Genomic DNA, 16602 nt, shown 5'->3' with positions numbered 1-16602 from the left:
TACTTCGTGTGCGCTGTCTTTAGTCATCAGAGGGTAGCTTTGTGCTTTTATCCATTAAATCTCTGGCTCCGTGTTCAGTTTGCCAACAAAGGTACTCTGAAGTGCCAACTGCAGTCGTGTTTTTGGTTATGTTCACATCTGGCCCCCTTGCCTTCCCCACCCCCCTCTTCCACTTCAAACCCTCCTGAGACCACCAGTTCAATTCACGTAAATGTAACTTTTATAGGGGCCTTATATACCACAGGCTTTCATTTGCCTAAAATGTTCATCTGGGTCCCAGAAATTTGGCCAAAGTACTGGTCACTGAACTTTTGAGCACTGCTCATGTGGGCTAAATTATAGGAAGAACATTCCCTCTTCCAGCTCCAATTCCACACGTGCTCCGGCCCACTCTGGGGGAGCGTTTTGGTAAATATGTTAATTAGAAGGCACTTAGGTAAACCGTTGAAAGTTTATTAATTTTCTTCGGCTGCAGCATAACCATCTCTAGCCACAGAGGAATCTTTGTATTATGTTTAACCTCTGGAGACCTTTGGTAAAGCATTGTCTTACTTTGGGCCCATACAGTTTAAGCACGACAGGAAACTTGGATAAAGTCCAGAGGAACTCAGCAAAAATGATTAAAAGCATGGAAAATACGTACCACGAAGGAGAAAAGGCACTGAGGTTGCTCATCCTAAAGAAGGGAATAGCTTGGTGGGAGAAGCAGTCTTCTTGAGCGTTGTGAAGTCTATGGAAAGTGGCCTGTGGACCTTGCAGTCTCTATTTCTGTACCTTTGAAAGGCTAGGAAAGAAGGAATGATTTTAAATCATGAGGGAAAAACTGCCAATTTCCAGTACACCCTTTGCTATGAGAGAAGCCTTTCCAAATCTTCCTGGCTTGGTGTGATTTCTCCAGCCCTGGCTCCCTGGTGTAGTTCAGCCTTCTGGTTTTTATAGCACATACTGCATTTTGCTTTATAATATCCTAGAATGCCCTAAGAAAACCCATCCAACTTTCAGACACGACCACATCATTGTATATGTTGACATCATTGTCAACGACTCATTGGGGGCTGGTGGTGGCATTTTGAACACTTGTGATTTTTACGGTATCCAAGCATCTACTCTGCTTGCTAAAATATGTTAAGAAATTGTCTAACCATCTTACTGTGTCACTGTACTCATCAGAATTTTATTTTATTTTATTTTTTTTTAAAGATTTTATTTATTTATTTGACAGAGAGAGATCACAAGTAGGCAGAGAGGCAGGCAGAGAGAGAGAGGAGGAAGCAGGCTCCCTGCCGAGCAGAGAGCCCGATGCGGGACTCGATCCCAGGACCCTGAGATCATGACCTGAGCCGAAGGCAGCGGCTCAACCCACTGAGCCACCCAGGCGCCCCCTCATCAGAATTTTAAATTTTTTCTTCCAACCAAAATATAAACTCCTCAAAGGTAGGGTTGGAAATTTATTCATATGTGTGTCCGCAGCATACCTTGGGGTGCCTTGAGTAGAGCAAGAATGCAGGAAGTAATTACTGAAGTGTCAGGTAGAACTGTGAAAAATGGACATGCATTTCCAGGGGAAACTTCCAGTGATTCCTTTTGAGCCTATGACAGGGAAATGTCTGTGTCAGCTACTTTCAATACATCTCGTTCTTGAAACAAGAGGAGGACTGAAGGAGAGAACCTCTTTAGGCAATTTCCAGTCTTGTGATTCTGAGTAAAACGTAGTCAACCCTTCTTCCACGGAGAGACCTCTTATAAAAAATTTCAGCCCAGCAATCATGGGAGAGGGAACCAATGATCTGGTTCCCATCATTTACCAGCCTAATATTTATTTCACCAGTTCTTCCCACTCTTGGCAGTATTAATGGGCAACATTGACAAGGAAGAACAGGAAACCAGAGAACCACAGAGCAGCTGAGCTAGCTTCTAGAAAAATCCAGGACCTAAATTTACTCAAGAAGATTAATGCAGTACTTGGGAAAGAAAGGTTGGGAGGGAGGAGCTTATGATGACTCACAATGTGATGAAAAGAATAGTTCCTATTCCTTAGGAATGTTGTGTGGATTAATTGGGATAATGCACATGAAGTGTTCAGAACAATTCATGACATGTAATAAATATTCAGTAGCATTTGTGGGAGGAGTTATTGTTTATTATTCTCATCACCAGTGCAGATTATTTATAAATAACAATCAAGCATTATTATTAATCTTAACTATTACAATATTTACCCTGATTACGAGTGTAGGCATAGGGAATAGTGATTTACAAATGTCTGATTTGCTGATGATACTGCGAGTAGGTTGGAGTGGGCACAGACACAGAAATGAACAGCTGAAGGTTAGTGGGAAAGGAAGCATCTTTGAGTTAATTCTGGCTTCATGGGGGACTATTCATGACATTATAAATGTACAGTATTCCCTCACCACTTCAGGAACAAGGCTGTTGGCATGAAGAGAGGCGACGGCCTCATGTGGAGAGTTGCCATAGAGTCGCAGCGCCAGAAGAAGCCTTAGAAACCATTTTTTGGTTTGTTTTTAATTAAAGTATAATTAACATATACTAAAATGCACAGATCTTAAGCATTTGGCTTGATGAGTCTTTGACCATTGTTTACACCCTAAACTGACAGAGAACATTCCAGCACCTACTAAGTTCCCTCTAATCAATTCCTCCCCTGCCCCTGCAGCCATTTTTGTGAGGCCACGTTAGACAAGAAAGAGACTGCAAGTAGTGGGGGGCTTGCCTCATATCACAGTTAGCCCATCTGAGAACAGCACTAAGCCCAGCTCTCCTGATCCTGACGTCAGAACCTTTGTGTCATCTTTCCTGATGGCACTTCCATTTTTTAAAAGATTTTATCTATTTATTTACTTATTTATTTGAGAGAGAGAGAGAGAGAGATCACATGCACGTGAGCTGGCGGGGGTGGGGGAGGGGCGGAGGGCAAGAAAGAGATGTCAAGCAGACTCCCTGCTGAGTGCAGAGCCTGATGCTGGGATCCATCTCAGGACCCTGAGATCATGAACAGAGCCGAAATCAAGAGTCTGATGCTTAATTGACTGAGCCACCCGTGTGCCACTTCCATTTTATTGGGAGCCTTAATGGTCTCACTTATCCATAGCTTGATTGTGTTAAAGCCCCGCATTTTCTCCCAGGCTTTGATCATGAAAAACGGTACTAATACACCTAGCTGGAGTAACCTTCATTCCCCTAGCTAGAGCCATCTGTGTCCAGAGAGAATTTAACTCACCTTTTCTCTTCAACAAATTGGCTTTTTTTTGGGAGAGAGTGTGAGCCCTTGAGCTGGGGAGGGGAGAGGGGCAGAGGGAGAAGGAGAGAGAGAATCCCAACAGGCCCCATGCCCAGTGCGACCCTGATATCATGACCCAAGCTGAAATCAAGAGCCAGGTGCTCAACAGACTGAGCCACCCAGTGCCCCTCAAACTGACTTTTTGTTATACCTCCAACTATTCTCTGACCTCTCTTGGCTGCAAGAAATAGTGGCCCCGTGATGCATTTCTAGATAGGCCCGTGGAATGCCTCTTTGCGAAATTGTGCTTTGATAGAATTTAAACTTAAGCCTCAGCTTTGTTCTGAAGATGCCTCCACACCTGCAGCCTCTCCATTATTTCATGTGCTATGGAAGTTTTTTAGTAGAGTGTGAGCTTAAATTATTATCGCCCATTATACAGCTATGTAAATATATTAGGTGGTTAACTCAATAAATGGCTTCATGAGACCTTTGAGTACTTGTCATGGGGTAGACATTTGCAACATTTAACTTTCAGTTAAATGTTTACCAGCGGACACCTTGCCTCAACTTTCTCCATAAAGCAAGGGTATCAGTCCAGGGGTATTGGCTAGCATTCGATGTCAGTCATTACCATTGAATGGTCAGTTTGTTACCATTTTTCTTACACTCACCAGGCGTGAAATGTCTCTGTGCTGGAAGCCATTGTTCTACACACCAGGCTGGGGGAGGGCACGTCTAATCTCCATAGTTATGTGGATCTTCTTGGGCAGTGCTGGCCTTGGATGAGTGAAAGGCACTTCAGAAATCTGGAGAGGAGTTATTGTTGTGGTGCGCCCCTCTTGGGACATGCCAACATTTTAAGGTTTCTCATTATTCACTGTGCTGTGACTCCAACAAGCACTGGTAGTTAGAATTATAATTTGTAAATTAAAATTAGAGGGGCTTTCCATTGTGTTTGAATAAAGGATGTGTTAACAGGCCAAAAAAGAGAGTTCCCTTTGATGTGGGTTTCTGCGGGTAGATAAGTTCTCTGGAGGCCTATGAGTCAGGTTCTAGGAATTCTTGTTCAGCTCCACCTTTGACAGAATAACTGGCGGCTTGGATGGTACCGGCTGGGCTCTGATCTGTTTCTTAAAAGGTTGATTCTGTTCCATTTGTACCGAAAGAGCACTGGGAAAAGTGTCATTTCAAGAATGCCTCCGTATTATTCCCTAAGAACACAACTTCTGATGGCCTTTAGTAAGAGCGCCTAGATACTTTTTAGTAAAATGGGTTGTGTTCTTTTGAAAAGTTGAAACCTATCCTCTCATTTGGTTCATTATTCTTCCTGAGTCCACATATTTTTTTCTAGGATATTCCAGAATGGGATCCCAAATTTGGCTTTGAACCATCCTTAACGTTCTGAGTTACGAATTGTTTCTGATTTGGAGATTTTTTTTTCCACGTGATATTTGAAAAGCACATTTCTGAGGGCAGAAATTTTACGTTTTATTTTCAAGAGGGGGTTGTTTTCGTTGTTTTGAGTATTGAAGGGTTTTCCCCTGTTATTCTAAAATAAGTCGTAAAATCTGCTTTCACTTAGCTTAGATTGAAGCTACTCAGAATTTCAGCATGTCAAAAAGTATTTCGACCAATAGGTTTTCACTGCTGCACAGAAACAGACAAGGCAAGAATACAATTGAACTGCCTGGATTGTGAGCCCATCTGAGCCACTGTCTCTTAGAAGTTGTGCACATCTGCGAGAGTTGCTCACCTCAATGGCAACAAGAATAAACCTGATTTACCATAAAGCGCATCTCTTCATTTCATGTCGTTCCCAGGTATGTTGGCATTTGTGGTCACGTGGAGTACCCCTGCCGCTTCCAGAATCTTTCTGCTACCACCCAGGAAATTATTCCTCATCGGGTCTTTGCCCCACTGTGCCTCCAAGATGCCTGTCAAGAGACCCTCCTGCATCTGATCCCTCCCTGCCTCTCGGCAGCGCACTCTGTCCTGGGAACACACCCGTTCTCCAGGCTGGACATCCTCATTGTTCCTGCCAACTTCCCGAGTCTGGGGATGGCCAGGTATGTTGTGCCATGGTGGCACTAGGATTACATGCTTCGGAATTTCTTTGATGATTTTCTGCTTTCCCTGAGCTCTGTCAGAGCTGCCATTTGACTAGGGTGGCCATGCTTGGACATCTCTTTGCTGCCTTGAGAGGTGGTTTGTGTGTGGACTCCACCACATGGGAGGGAGCCCTTACGTGTCATGGGCTCAATCAACTGCCTTGAAAATAAAAAGCTCGTGTTGTTGCCCGGATTAAAAACACATTGTGCCCGCAGAGTGAAGTATGTTGGATCGTGGCTGATGAGTGGCTGGTTAGCTTAGGTGGTGAGAGCATAATGCTAATGAGCCCAAGGTCATAGCTGGGCAGAGCACACAACTTAGTTCCAGGGCCACAGGCAGCTCACCTAATCCTGACCAGCTGTCTCATCCATTCTCGCCATTGGTCACAAGGGCAATGACTTGAGAGCCCCTGTGTCAGAGAGACTGTGGATGGATCAGTGTAAATCCATCACCACTGCTGGAAAAACAGCTCAAAGCAGATGGCTTACTGGGGGGGGGGGGGGAGGTGAGAGGAGTCACTTGTCTTGCTACTATTATTTAATATAATAAATGCATTAGTCTTACTGTTATCTCAGTTTTGCTCTCATGGAAGATTAAGACATGCAAGTTGAACCTTCCCCTTTATATTATTTTCATCTAAAACTCATTCATTAATGCTGTTTTTCATTCAGTAATAGATACCTGCATTTCCCCTCAGCATTTTACTTGTTATGTACTCAGGATTTTACTCAGTTATATTTCTGTTTGAAAATCTTAATCATTAACAGCGAATATGCTTTACTAAGGATAGGAAAAATAGGCTCATCAAAGCATGTGACTTTAAGTTTTTCCCTATTAGTCAAGGAAATTCCTGCTGCCAATTAATTTCCATGCGTTTGAACAGCTGTCATTTGTGGTGTTTTCCCTGAAAACTGCATACATTCTTCGTAAAACCCATGCGTAGAAAAGAACTGACCAGAACATTTGCTTTTGATCTTTACTACATATGTATACTTTTTAAAGCTGGCTGGCTATTCTTAATCCTTGAGGAGGTCTGAGAAAGTCATTTAGGCTGATTTTTATCCTGTATTTATGAAGATAATGGGAATGTAGAAACTAAGATAATTATATATATTTGGTAATGTGCATCAGTATTGTTTGGGATGTCTATAAATAGAATCTGTCTTAACAAGGGGGCTTCTTTGGTCCCTTTGAAGAGTCTGCTGGACTTAATTTAAGCAGAATTATTGGCGAAGAAAGGGTTGTTCATTAAATGTTTCTCATTTGTACCCAGTTTTGAGGGGCTGTGTTTATTTGGGAGTTTTTAACACTTGATGAGAGTCGCAGTTTTTCAGGGCATGTTTACTAAGAGTTCTAAGTTCTGACCTGAGGGAACCAGAGGCAGAGTATTTTTCATACAGAGGACCTCATTTTCTGTAGCTCCTTCCCAAGAGCAGTCTGCCAAAACCAGAATTTGTTGACCTGCGGGCCATTCTGCAAAGCCTCTCTTTGCAGCTTTGCGTGCCCAAGCAGGTAGGCAGTGGGTTTGCTGCTTTTTGGGATATTTAAAGTGACTTAAACATGCTTAACTCTGTATTTTGAAAGTAAGAAGCCTAAGAACCCTAAGGCCAAATGGTACTGGGCACCAATGTCAGAAAATATGGTGATAATAACTCAGCAGCAACAAGACTGCTTTTATGCTTAAAAACAGAAGAACCGTACATTTAAAAATTTGTGGTTGGTTGTCAAATATCATTTTCCTCCCATTTTTTTCTTCCATTTTAGACTGTGGAGTAGTCTGCCCTGGTCTAGATGTTTTCCTGGGCTTAGTTACTGTTCCCCATATTTGAGCTGCGGAGGGGGATTGTGGTATCTTCCTCTGCAGAGGGGGGACTGTCGGGGGAGGGGAGAAGCACTCTGTTTTTCCTAACTGGGGCCTAAATTGATTCCACTTGCTTGGCTTGACTCTCTAGGGATCCCAACACCTTGAGCCACATGCGATTGAGTGGGGTTTATGACTCAGCTGGCTCCCGGGGCCCTGCTGCCTTATTTATGGTCAGGGTTTTGCTTAGGGCTCTGTAAAAGCAAAGCTGGAACAAAAAATGACAGTCTTATAGGTCAGCTCTGTCCCCTAAACAGGAACAGAAAAATCCCAAGTCTAGTAGGAGCCATCCCAAAAGACCTCCGTACTGAAACTTGTCATTGTTTTTGTTCATTGTAATGCACTAGAGATCAAAGGATTTCTTGGTAGATTAAATGGTTTTTTGCCGAGTACACATTTTGTAAACATGTATGCAAGATCATAAATTCCATACCTCTGGACTTCTTTAGTGATTAGGTCTTAATCATAATGAATACCATTTTATACCAGTGTAGTATTCATTTTCGGTGAATGGCATTAAACATTCCCACATGAACTAAAGTGGGTAAATTGTTAGTGACCATTTTGAAGAATTTTTTAAATTTTTGGATGACATCCATAAAGATCTCACTGTGTTTTAAATATTACACATCAGAGTTTGTATGGCTAAGCATAAAACTCTCCTCTCTCTTTGGAGCCCGATTCTGATATTTCAATAGAGTGGCGAGAAACACACTTGTATAATTTGAATGTATGATAATGACCAATCAGTTTATCAGCAGGTAAATGACAAAAAGACAGCGTTTTAGAACTTGGAATGCTTTTCCAACATAATAGTAACTAGACTATCTTTCAAGACTGCATGTTGTTTTTTGGTCACCTTTTTGTATAAGAGGATCGACTTATCAACCTCACCCTTCCTTTTTTTAATCACTGTTCCAGGGTAGAGATACTTTCATTCTGTTCTGATTCTGAAAAAAATCCCTAGTTTGCCTTTAAGACACTACCGACTAGTTCTAGTCTGTAATTTTCTCATTTAGTGCATGTAGGCTCTTTGCTTTTGTTTCGTTTTGTTTGTACCTTCCATGGAGGCCGAGTCTGCCATATAAGGAGCTGTGGAGTGTACCTTTTTTCAATTGAGTAATATGGTGTCTAGCCAAAGATATGAATGCATTTTATGTGAATCTCCAGAACATATAGACACACTCTCTTCATGTTGATATAATCAGCATTCTTCCATTTTCATTGTGTTCTTGTAGTTTCTCAGGTGTCTCAGCTAGGGATGGATGAGTGAGCCTCATTTCCCAGGTATTGAGAAATACATGAAAGGAGCTCATCATCATGCTTACGTTCTTTGTTATAATAATAATAATGTTAATGGAATAATATCCTGGAACCAGATTTATGACAGTTGCTTAAAAATTAACACCTCAGTCTTACCTCTTTCGTGTTTATAATAAATGCTTTGCTTCACCATTTGTCTTTCAGCAGCTCACAATTACATGTCACGGGGCATAATTAGGTTGGCAGAACTACCTTGCTGACATCCAAATACATTGGTTTTTTTTCCCTTCCTCTGTTTGAATTTCAAGAATCTCCTGCAAATCATTTCAGAGCGGTTTTATGTCTAGAGCATTGACTAAAAAAAAAAGCTGTGTTTTCTGTGACTCTACTTCCCAACTCTACCATTCATCAGTAGCTTCACAATTTTCACAATTGAAAAATTGTGGGGGAAAAAAAAAGTGGCAGCGTGGCAGACATTAGGTGACAGTTCTGCTTTGACTCGTTTTTCCACTGGTTTCATACCAGATTGTCTTGTTCGTCTGTTCATTGTTTGTTTATTTATTCATCTATTCATCCGTCCAGTAAATTTCTATTAAGCCCATACTGTGTGTGCCAGGTAGGATTTAAGATGCCGAGTCTGCAGGGGAGAACAAGATTGATGCGATCTCTGTCATCACGGAACTTAGTACTAGTCAGGGGAGAGAATTGTGTACTTTAAAATCAGGAACTAAGATGTATACTTTGAACAATAAAAACCAAGTCAGTGACAGAGTGGTTGTTAGGGTCTGGGGTGGTGGCGGGCAAAGGCTTCTTTAAAGAGTGGCAGGTACCGTGAGACTTGAAGAACAGAAAGGAGCCAGCCTCATTAACAATCTGGGGGAAAAGAAAACCCAGGCTGAGGGAGTTCAGGTCCAAAGGCCTCTAAGTGGGAACCCCTGAGATGGGCTGGAGGAGCAGAAAGAAGGGCAGCGTGGCTGGAGGGCAACGAGCTTTTAGAGTGACTTTTCTTAGTTCCTTCCTTACACTCCCAATTTTGGGTGCCAGGAGGTCCCACAGTCCCTCAGGTCTTAAGTCACCGAACCACCTGTGCACCAGTACAAGGAGAGTGAGACATGGCAGCGGTTGAGCGAGGATTGGTGGTTCCAGGCCATCAGGTGTTATGGGGAGAGGGTCGCAAGAGAGGCCAAGTCTTTTCTCAGTTAGAGGACCAGCAGTGCCATACCATCTTGTGATTGGCTGGTGAGAACCTGCCTTGGCTTAGCAACTGCTGTCCTTGAACAGAATTCGCCACTGCAGGAGCCTCAGAGCTCCTGGTGCAAGGACCAGCAGCTCTCCATTTGGGGAGCAGGGAGAAAGCAGGCCCAGGGCTCCATGTTTTCCTTCCCCGCTAGCAGCTGAAGGATTCCTTCCCAGCTTTTCTGACATGGTGGGTCATGGGGAGGGAGGCAGTGTTTCTATGATTGCTCATTCTAATTTTTAAGTTTCTCAAAGACTGAGCACAAATAGGATTGATAGGGAGCAGAGAGAAATAATCATCAATTACTTAAGTACCTTCATTGGGCTTCGCAGCAATGAAAGACTGTGAAGCTCCCTATTATACGTGGCTTGTTCTAAAAGATGTGATTGTGCAATAAAAGGCTTCTGGGTGCTTAGACTAGTTCCTGACTGTTGTAGGCACAATTTTCTCAAGTACCTCGATTTGGGAATGAACGGTGTGCACATACACGCCCAAGAATGACCGTCACCAGCTTCCCTCCGCCCCCTCCTCCTGGGGTTAGACAGGGTGTTGTCCTGTTTATTCTTATCTCCCAGCCAATGTGTAATAGAATAAGCAAAACATAACATGCTGGTACAAAAGGCCTGTTGTTTGCAGCCTTCTAATTGTGCTCCTTTCTGCCGGGAAAGGAAGCAGTCATAAATTTCTGTCATTATCTTAAGTAGTAAGGTTTCACAGCTTTGGGAATTTTTCTGTGCTTGTTCTTTGTTGGCTTCTACGTGAAGTTTTTGTCTCCCCACCCCCCAACAGACTGAAAATGCCATATTTTTAAACAGTCCTTTACTTTCGGGGGCCTGTGACTTCATGGTTTCAATGCAGGATGCAACCGTAGTGATTCTCTCCTTTGGGAATCTGATTTGAGCCATGAACAAGTGTACCTTTCTCTTCCCAAGAGTTGCCAGCTCTCCTCTCTCTGACGTGCTAAGGATTTGGGGTGGGGGTGGGGAGTTGTCTACTTGTGGGTTTTGTTTCTTTGTGATTGCTCTTTGTCTCTCAAACTCCCAAATTCTTAAATTTCTTTCCGAATGGATTGTTTTCAGAAATATTTTGAAGGGGCATTTCGTTCTGCTGTTTTCGAGAGTAATTCTCTTGTGTTTTTCAAGTAGGTGGGTGTGAATGATAGAAAGCAGCTCATACCACCCTTTTCTTTTTCCTGCAAGATTCTTGTTCTTTGTTTACTGGCACCCCTGCCACTGCTGTAGTGATGAACACGTGGGGGAGTAGTGAGGGCCATACCGGGAGGCTGAACTCACAAGCATCCCCTTTGTCACTTTGTTTGGGTTCATGTCTCCATTTTGGTTTTGGTCTCTATTTTTCTTCTTGGGAAAATTATCTGACTTTTATTTCCCTCCTATCTTACAGAGAAGGTTCTCGTGTGTCTTTATCTTATAGAGAAGGTCCTTGTGTTTTTCTTTCTTTACCAGAAACTGGTATTCCTAAGGTCACCTTCTTCTGGGACCCTGAGAGTCCCTGGCTTTAGTTTTGACAATACCAGTTTATACTGAGCGAGGCAGGTAGGGCGAAGGTGGACGTATGATCCATTCTTTGTGGTGCAGGGGCAGGAGGGTCTATGATGTCCCTATGTCATGTAGAGCCAGCAACACAGAGAAAGATGTAGAAGGGCCTCATCCTGGGATGGCTGTTGGTATCTGGGGTTCAGACTTAAGCGAATGTTTTCTTTTTTTTCTTTTTCTTTTTTTTTTTTTTAAGATTTTATTTATTTATTTGCCAGAGAGAGATCACAAGTAGGCAGAGAGGCAGGCAGAGAGAGAGAGAGAGAGAGGAGGAAGCAGGCTCCCCGCTGAGCAGAGAACCTGATGCGGGACTCGATCCCAGGACCCTGAGATCATGACCTGAGCCGAAGGCAGAGGCTTTAACCCACTGAGCCACCCAGGCGCCCAAGCGAATGTTTTCTGTAACCCTCTCTGAGGTTTATGTGTTTACTTCAGGGTCTGTCCATGGAAATCATAGTGTCATGGAGTCTACATGAAGATCAGCATTCACCACGGGCTCAGCATGAGGCAGCCACAGAATCTGGGTACCAGGCAAATTCTTGGATCACATGAATATGCTGGGGCCAGGCTCCGTCTCCCTCTCTATTCTGTTGGAACAACAGCAGAGTGAACTCACAGCTTTTGGCTTAGCCAGAATCTTCTTCTTGCCATCTAACAGCTGTGCTGCTTGTCAGACCCAGAAGTAGCATTTTATCGTCATTACGCCATGATTCCTCACGCTCTGAAAGATTATGCTTAAGTGTTTTGTTTTCTTTGAACTGTTCTCCACACACATAGACTGACAGTCCTACCTTCAGAGAACACTGCTGGGGCCATCCTTCAAGAGAAGTTGTCAGGCCTTTGAAAGGCCTTCCTGAAGCAATCATCCCTCTGCCTACATTTGTAATCTTCTTCTCTCCATAGGCCCCTAATCTCTTCCAGCCCTTGAGCCCGAGATGGCCAGTCGGCACGCACTACCTTTCCCTTTTTCCATTGCAAAGAAAAGCCTTTTATTTTCCCCCCTCCCACTTACTTCTCCACAGAAGCATTATTACTGAGTAGAACATCCACTCTGTGGGTGAGAAAGAACAATGGAATTCAATGCGCAAAGTTGCCTGAATTGGAATATTCCCAATCTTGTGCGTTCTCACTCTTCAGGCCACTACGCAGAGGGAGAAAATGCTACCAGCTTCTGGACCGTGTTATATATATACGTGGGCACCGAGCTGTGTACGTATTTCTTTGAAGGCTAGACTCCTTTGGGGGAAAACACCAACTCTGGAAACAGTCCTCAAGCAAGGTACAGTGTATGAATAGCTCTGCTCGGTGGAAACATTGCCTCTGTTGTATCACAGCCCATATGTACCTGGAACCCCCTGACATCTGAGCCACAGAGGCCTGTGGGCATCAAGTGGGTGAGAAATTGCCTTGTCACTTGACCCCACCTCTGAAATGTAACTGGAAGAGGGTAGCAGCTACATTTTGTTAAAAAGTAATGTTCACCTTAAAAGGCCGTAGATGTGAGGAAGCGTGCCTTAAAAAAATGGATTACTTTTTAAGAAATTGATTACTTTGTGGGATTTGCAGGTATAATGCAAAAGTTCACCCTGATTTAACCTGAGTGGAGCTCAGAGGAGAACATGTTCTATTTCTTGGTTAACTAACCATGCTATTTATAGAGGTGACTCCTCAGAAAGTCTAGACATTGTTCCGGGAAGACAGAATGCCAAATCTGCCCTTCGCTTTCCCAGTTAGCTTGCTGAAAATAACCACCTCCCCTTCTCAGCATAAAATGGAAATCTTAGAATTCCCTTTCAGGAGAGTGTGAATGATACTAGGGCTCCCCGGCCAGGACTTGGGGTGGTGAGGAGGAGAGGGTGGTGCTCTTGTGATCCTGGGGACCCACTCCCGGCCTTTGCTCCCCAGAAGCCAGCTTGATGAGTTGTGGGGACTGTGGTTGGCAGATCCTTATTTTTGAGTTGGTCTCCTCAGAGAAGAGACCCTGAGGACCTACTCTGAGAGTGAGCCAGCTGCAGTTTCTGGCTTTTCCCACACATGTGCCATTTCTGAACGTGCTATGGAAAGCCGGCAGTTGGAAAGGGCTGGATAGGCAAAGCCAGGAATTCATTCGGTAGACGCGTTTCAGTGGGCAGGTGTGATGAGTGCTGATGATTCTGTGGCTGAAAGGAAATAGGAAACCTTTAGTCTGAATAGGGGTTTTCTGCAGCAGGTTCCAAGGAAGACTAGTTTTATGGAATGTTAATAATGCGGGAAAAGGAACTGTGGCTTAATTAATTCAGGAAATGAATGGATTAAACAGTTAAAATGGAGTCTTTGCTGGAGAACTTCTAAGAAAGCCTTTAATATCCTTATTATCCTGATTTAATATCCTGGTGTATGTGTGCCTTTTGAGGGCAGGGCCAGAAGAAGGTGCACTATTCCTCTGTATGCCATGCCCAGGGATCCCCCCCTTGGTAGTGTGGCTTCCATGGGACCATAATGGTCTTGAAGAAACCAACCCCTAAAACAAACTTTGAGAAATGATTCTATTCCAAAATAGCCTGGAGTCTGCTGTACAGCCGACCTTTCATGGTATCAGTGTTACTTGAAGGGCCGCCATGTGTCAGGCCTGGCAAGGACCTACATTTATCACAGTGAGGAAGATGGGCCCACAGTGCAGGAGGCCCCATGCTTTTCTGATTATACATCTTTTTTTGAATAGTCACCCCTTCCAGATAGTTCTATGTGTTCATAAGTTGTATACATTTAGTACAGTGTTAATTTCCTGGGCACACTACAAAATACACACAAAAATAGAAATTTAGAAGGATGAGAAAAAGTATTTTTAAAGAACGTGTTGAATGTTATGTTGAACAGGGGTGGAGGTGATTCAATTTCAATTTCAATTTTGAGAGAGAGAGAGAGAGAGAGAGAGAGCACGAACGGAAGGGGTAGAGGGAGAGAGAGAATCTCAAGCAGATGCCTCACTGAGCCCAGAGCCTAACACAGGGCTCGATCCCACGAGCCCAGGATCACAACCTGAGCTGAAACCAAGAGTTGGACACGTAATCAACTGTGCCACCAGGGCACCCAGAGGGGGAAAAAAGTTTAAGAATTTCTACCTCTTTTTATACCCCAATGGATGTGCTAGAACCCAGGATCCCTTGAACCCGTGTCCCACTATGGAGACTCTGATTCAGTGGGTGAGCAGCAGGATCTTGGCATCTGCAATGTTAACACTTCCATGCCCGTGCTTTTGCTAAGGTGTTAGAGGGCAGTGTGTTTGGTGGTGACTTTGTGGAGGGCGCACCTCTGAACAGGTTAACTATCTTCCTGGGGACTCTCAGACTCTGTACCCTGCCATCTTCTCTCAGGTGAGACTGTCAGATTGAGAAAAGAGGATGGTGTGGAAGCTCCGTGGTGATGCTCTTTGCTTGTCTGTTACTCTGAAGGAGGATGTGTTCCTGAAGGGCTGGGCCCAGTGACAGGCCAGGACCCCAGGCAAGTCTTCCTCCCTGGCCCAGTTTTCTCCTTTGAAAAAGTCAGGGGCTGATTTGGAATTGCCTGTGAGTGTCTTAGAGCTTTAACATTCTTTGATTTAATTAGGTCTGAGTTTTTATGTTGAACAGGGGTGGAGGTGATTCAATTTCATTTGGCAATTTACATCCACGTATATTTTCTTTTTGATGTAAGGGCTAGTTAGATCATAAGCCTGGGATTTTCTTGTACTCCTTGGGCAGCATACTCCGCCCAGGCAGTGGGCGTTTAAATTTTAGGCCCGCAAGCAGAAGGTTCAGAAGGGGCCTCTCTTCCTCCTGGTTAATTGCAAAATAAACAGATCTCAAGGGCAAGGGCCCCTTCCTTTCATAATAACCGCCTCTGCTCAGTGCCCCATCCGTGCAAAACAGCATTTCCAAATACCGCATCAGGAGCGCGCTCCGTGGATGAAGGCCTTCATCCTCCAGCCCAGACATTCACAGCCAACACCCCCTCCCCTTGCCCCCTCGGAAATGGCAGCTAACTTGGTCCCCCCACCCCCACCCCTGTTTTTAGCCTCCAGATACCTCCATTTGCAAGCTAATAAGTTGCACGTACATATGTTTGAACAGTTGTCAGGCTTGTCTGCCGCTCAGACTGTGCCTTGGTTTAAAACAAACAACAACAGAGAGCCCAAAGGAGGGCATGGATGAAGACATTTTAGTTTTACCTGCAGGTGGTGTTGTTTTGACCTTGACAGTCAGTTTTAAACGACCTGTCAAGCACCTTTGTGTGCTCCTGGGCACACCCACCTGGAAGATATTATATCCCCTAAGCTTTATGTACCCCAGCAGGCAGGCACCAGGTCCCTGGATTTTGTTTTCATCGTTGGAGGGTTAACGCATGCATGGCAGGACTTTACGGAGGGGGCCCAGCTACAAGTGCTGTTTTCATTTAATTCTGATTTCTCTTCTCCCTGGGCCTAACCCTCCCTGCCCTCAGGCCCTTCCCACTACCCCCCTTCCCCTCCATCCCCTCCAGACTCTCTCCATCCCCCAATCAACCTTCCCTGCTCTCTCACCCCTCTGTTTGCCTTCAAACCATTTCTTCCTGGCTTTGATATCTTCTTGCAGAGCTGCAAGCAATCAGGAAATTATGGGCCCCAGAGCTCAGCAGGGCACATTGCCTGGTAGGGGGCTCAGGCCCCAGGCCACCGTAGAAAACCGGGCCCAGAAAGCCTGCCAGCCTCCAGGACCCTCCCGCCCAGCCCCTTTCCCCTTCTGGTAACCAGTTTCCCTGGGGTAGGGGGCGGGGACACCTCCTCAGCCTCAGTGCTGTCTGGGGAAATAGGTTTGGGAATGATTTTGACCTTACCTATGTGGTCCAGGGTCACCTCAGTTTGAAATTTATCTTTTTCAAGCTTGAGTGTCCCCTCTGCTTTCTGAGCCGTATATGGTGGTGCTGGAAAGTTGGGGTGAGAAGAGTGAATGGACGCAAGGAGACCTTTGGGTTCAGCCAGTGCCAGGATAGTTCAAGTTCTTCGAGAATAGAGATGATGGCTCTTTACTTTCAAGTTATTCGAGAATACAGATAAGAGATTTACAGGCAGTGCCTCTTCCTTGGCATCCATGTCTAAGGCCCCAAGTTGCTGAAGGAAGTCTATTCTGTATTTCTAAAAGAAGAGATGACAGAGAAGGTGCTTGTTCTCGTGTCCAAATGTATATCTTATCACTCTTGTAAGACTTCCTTCAAGGTCTGAAAGAAATAGGCCCAGATCTAGCGACTTAACCGACATTGCCACGCGCGCCTGTGTTCACAGAGGTGGCGGGAGGAAGCAGGGGAGGGAGTCTCAACGGAGATCTGACCCAGGATCCAAGAG

The 16602-nt window shown here is 44.4% G+C and overlaps 1 protein-coding gene across 7 annotated transcripts in view; it reads left to right on the top strand.

Annotated features, from left to right (window-relative positions):
• AOPEP (aminopeptidase O (putative)) overlaps positions 1-16602 on the top strand; it is a 333646-nt gene that overhangs the window by 71147 nt on the left and 245897 nt on the right. For all 7 annotated transcript variants that reach the window (XM_059411725.1, XM_059411724.1, XM_059411728.1 and 4 more), the window contains exon 5: positions 5065-5310. In XM_059411725.1, coding sequence (XP_059267708.1) covers positions 5065-5310 — 246 coding nt within the window. The remainder of the gene's footprint in view (positions 1-5064; positions 5311-16602) is intronic.

This window comes from Mustela nigripes, chromosome 9 (genome assembly GCF_022355385.1).
Source record: "Mustela nigripes isolate SB6536 chromosome 9, MUSNIG.SB6536, whole genome shotgun sequence".
Lineage (NCBI taxonomy): Eukaryota > Metazoa > Chordata > Mammalia > Carnivora > Mustelidae > Mustela > Mustela nigripes.
This window is presented reverse-complemented; position numbering and strand designations above follow the sequence as displayed.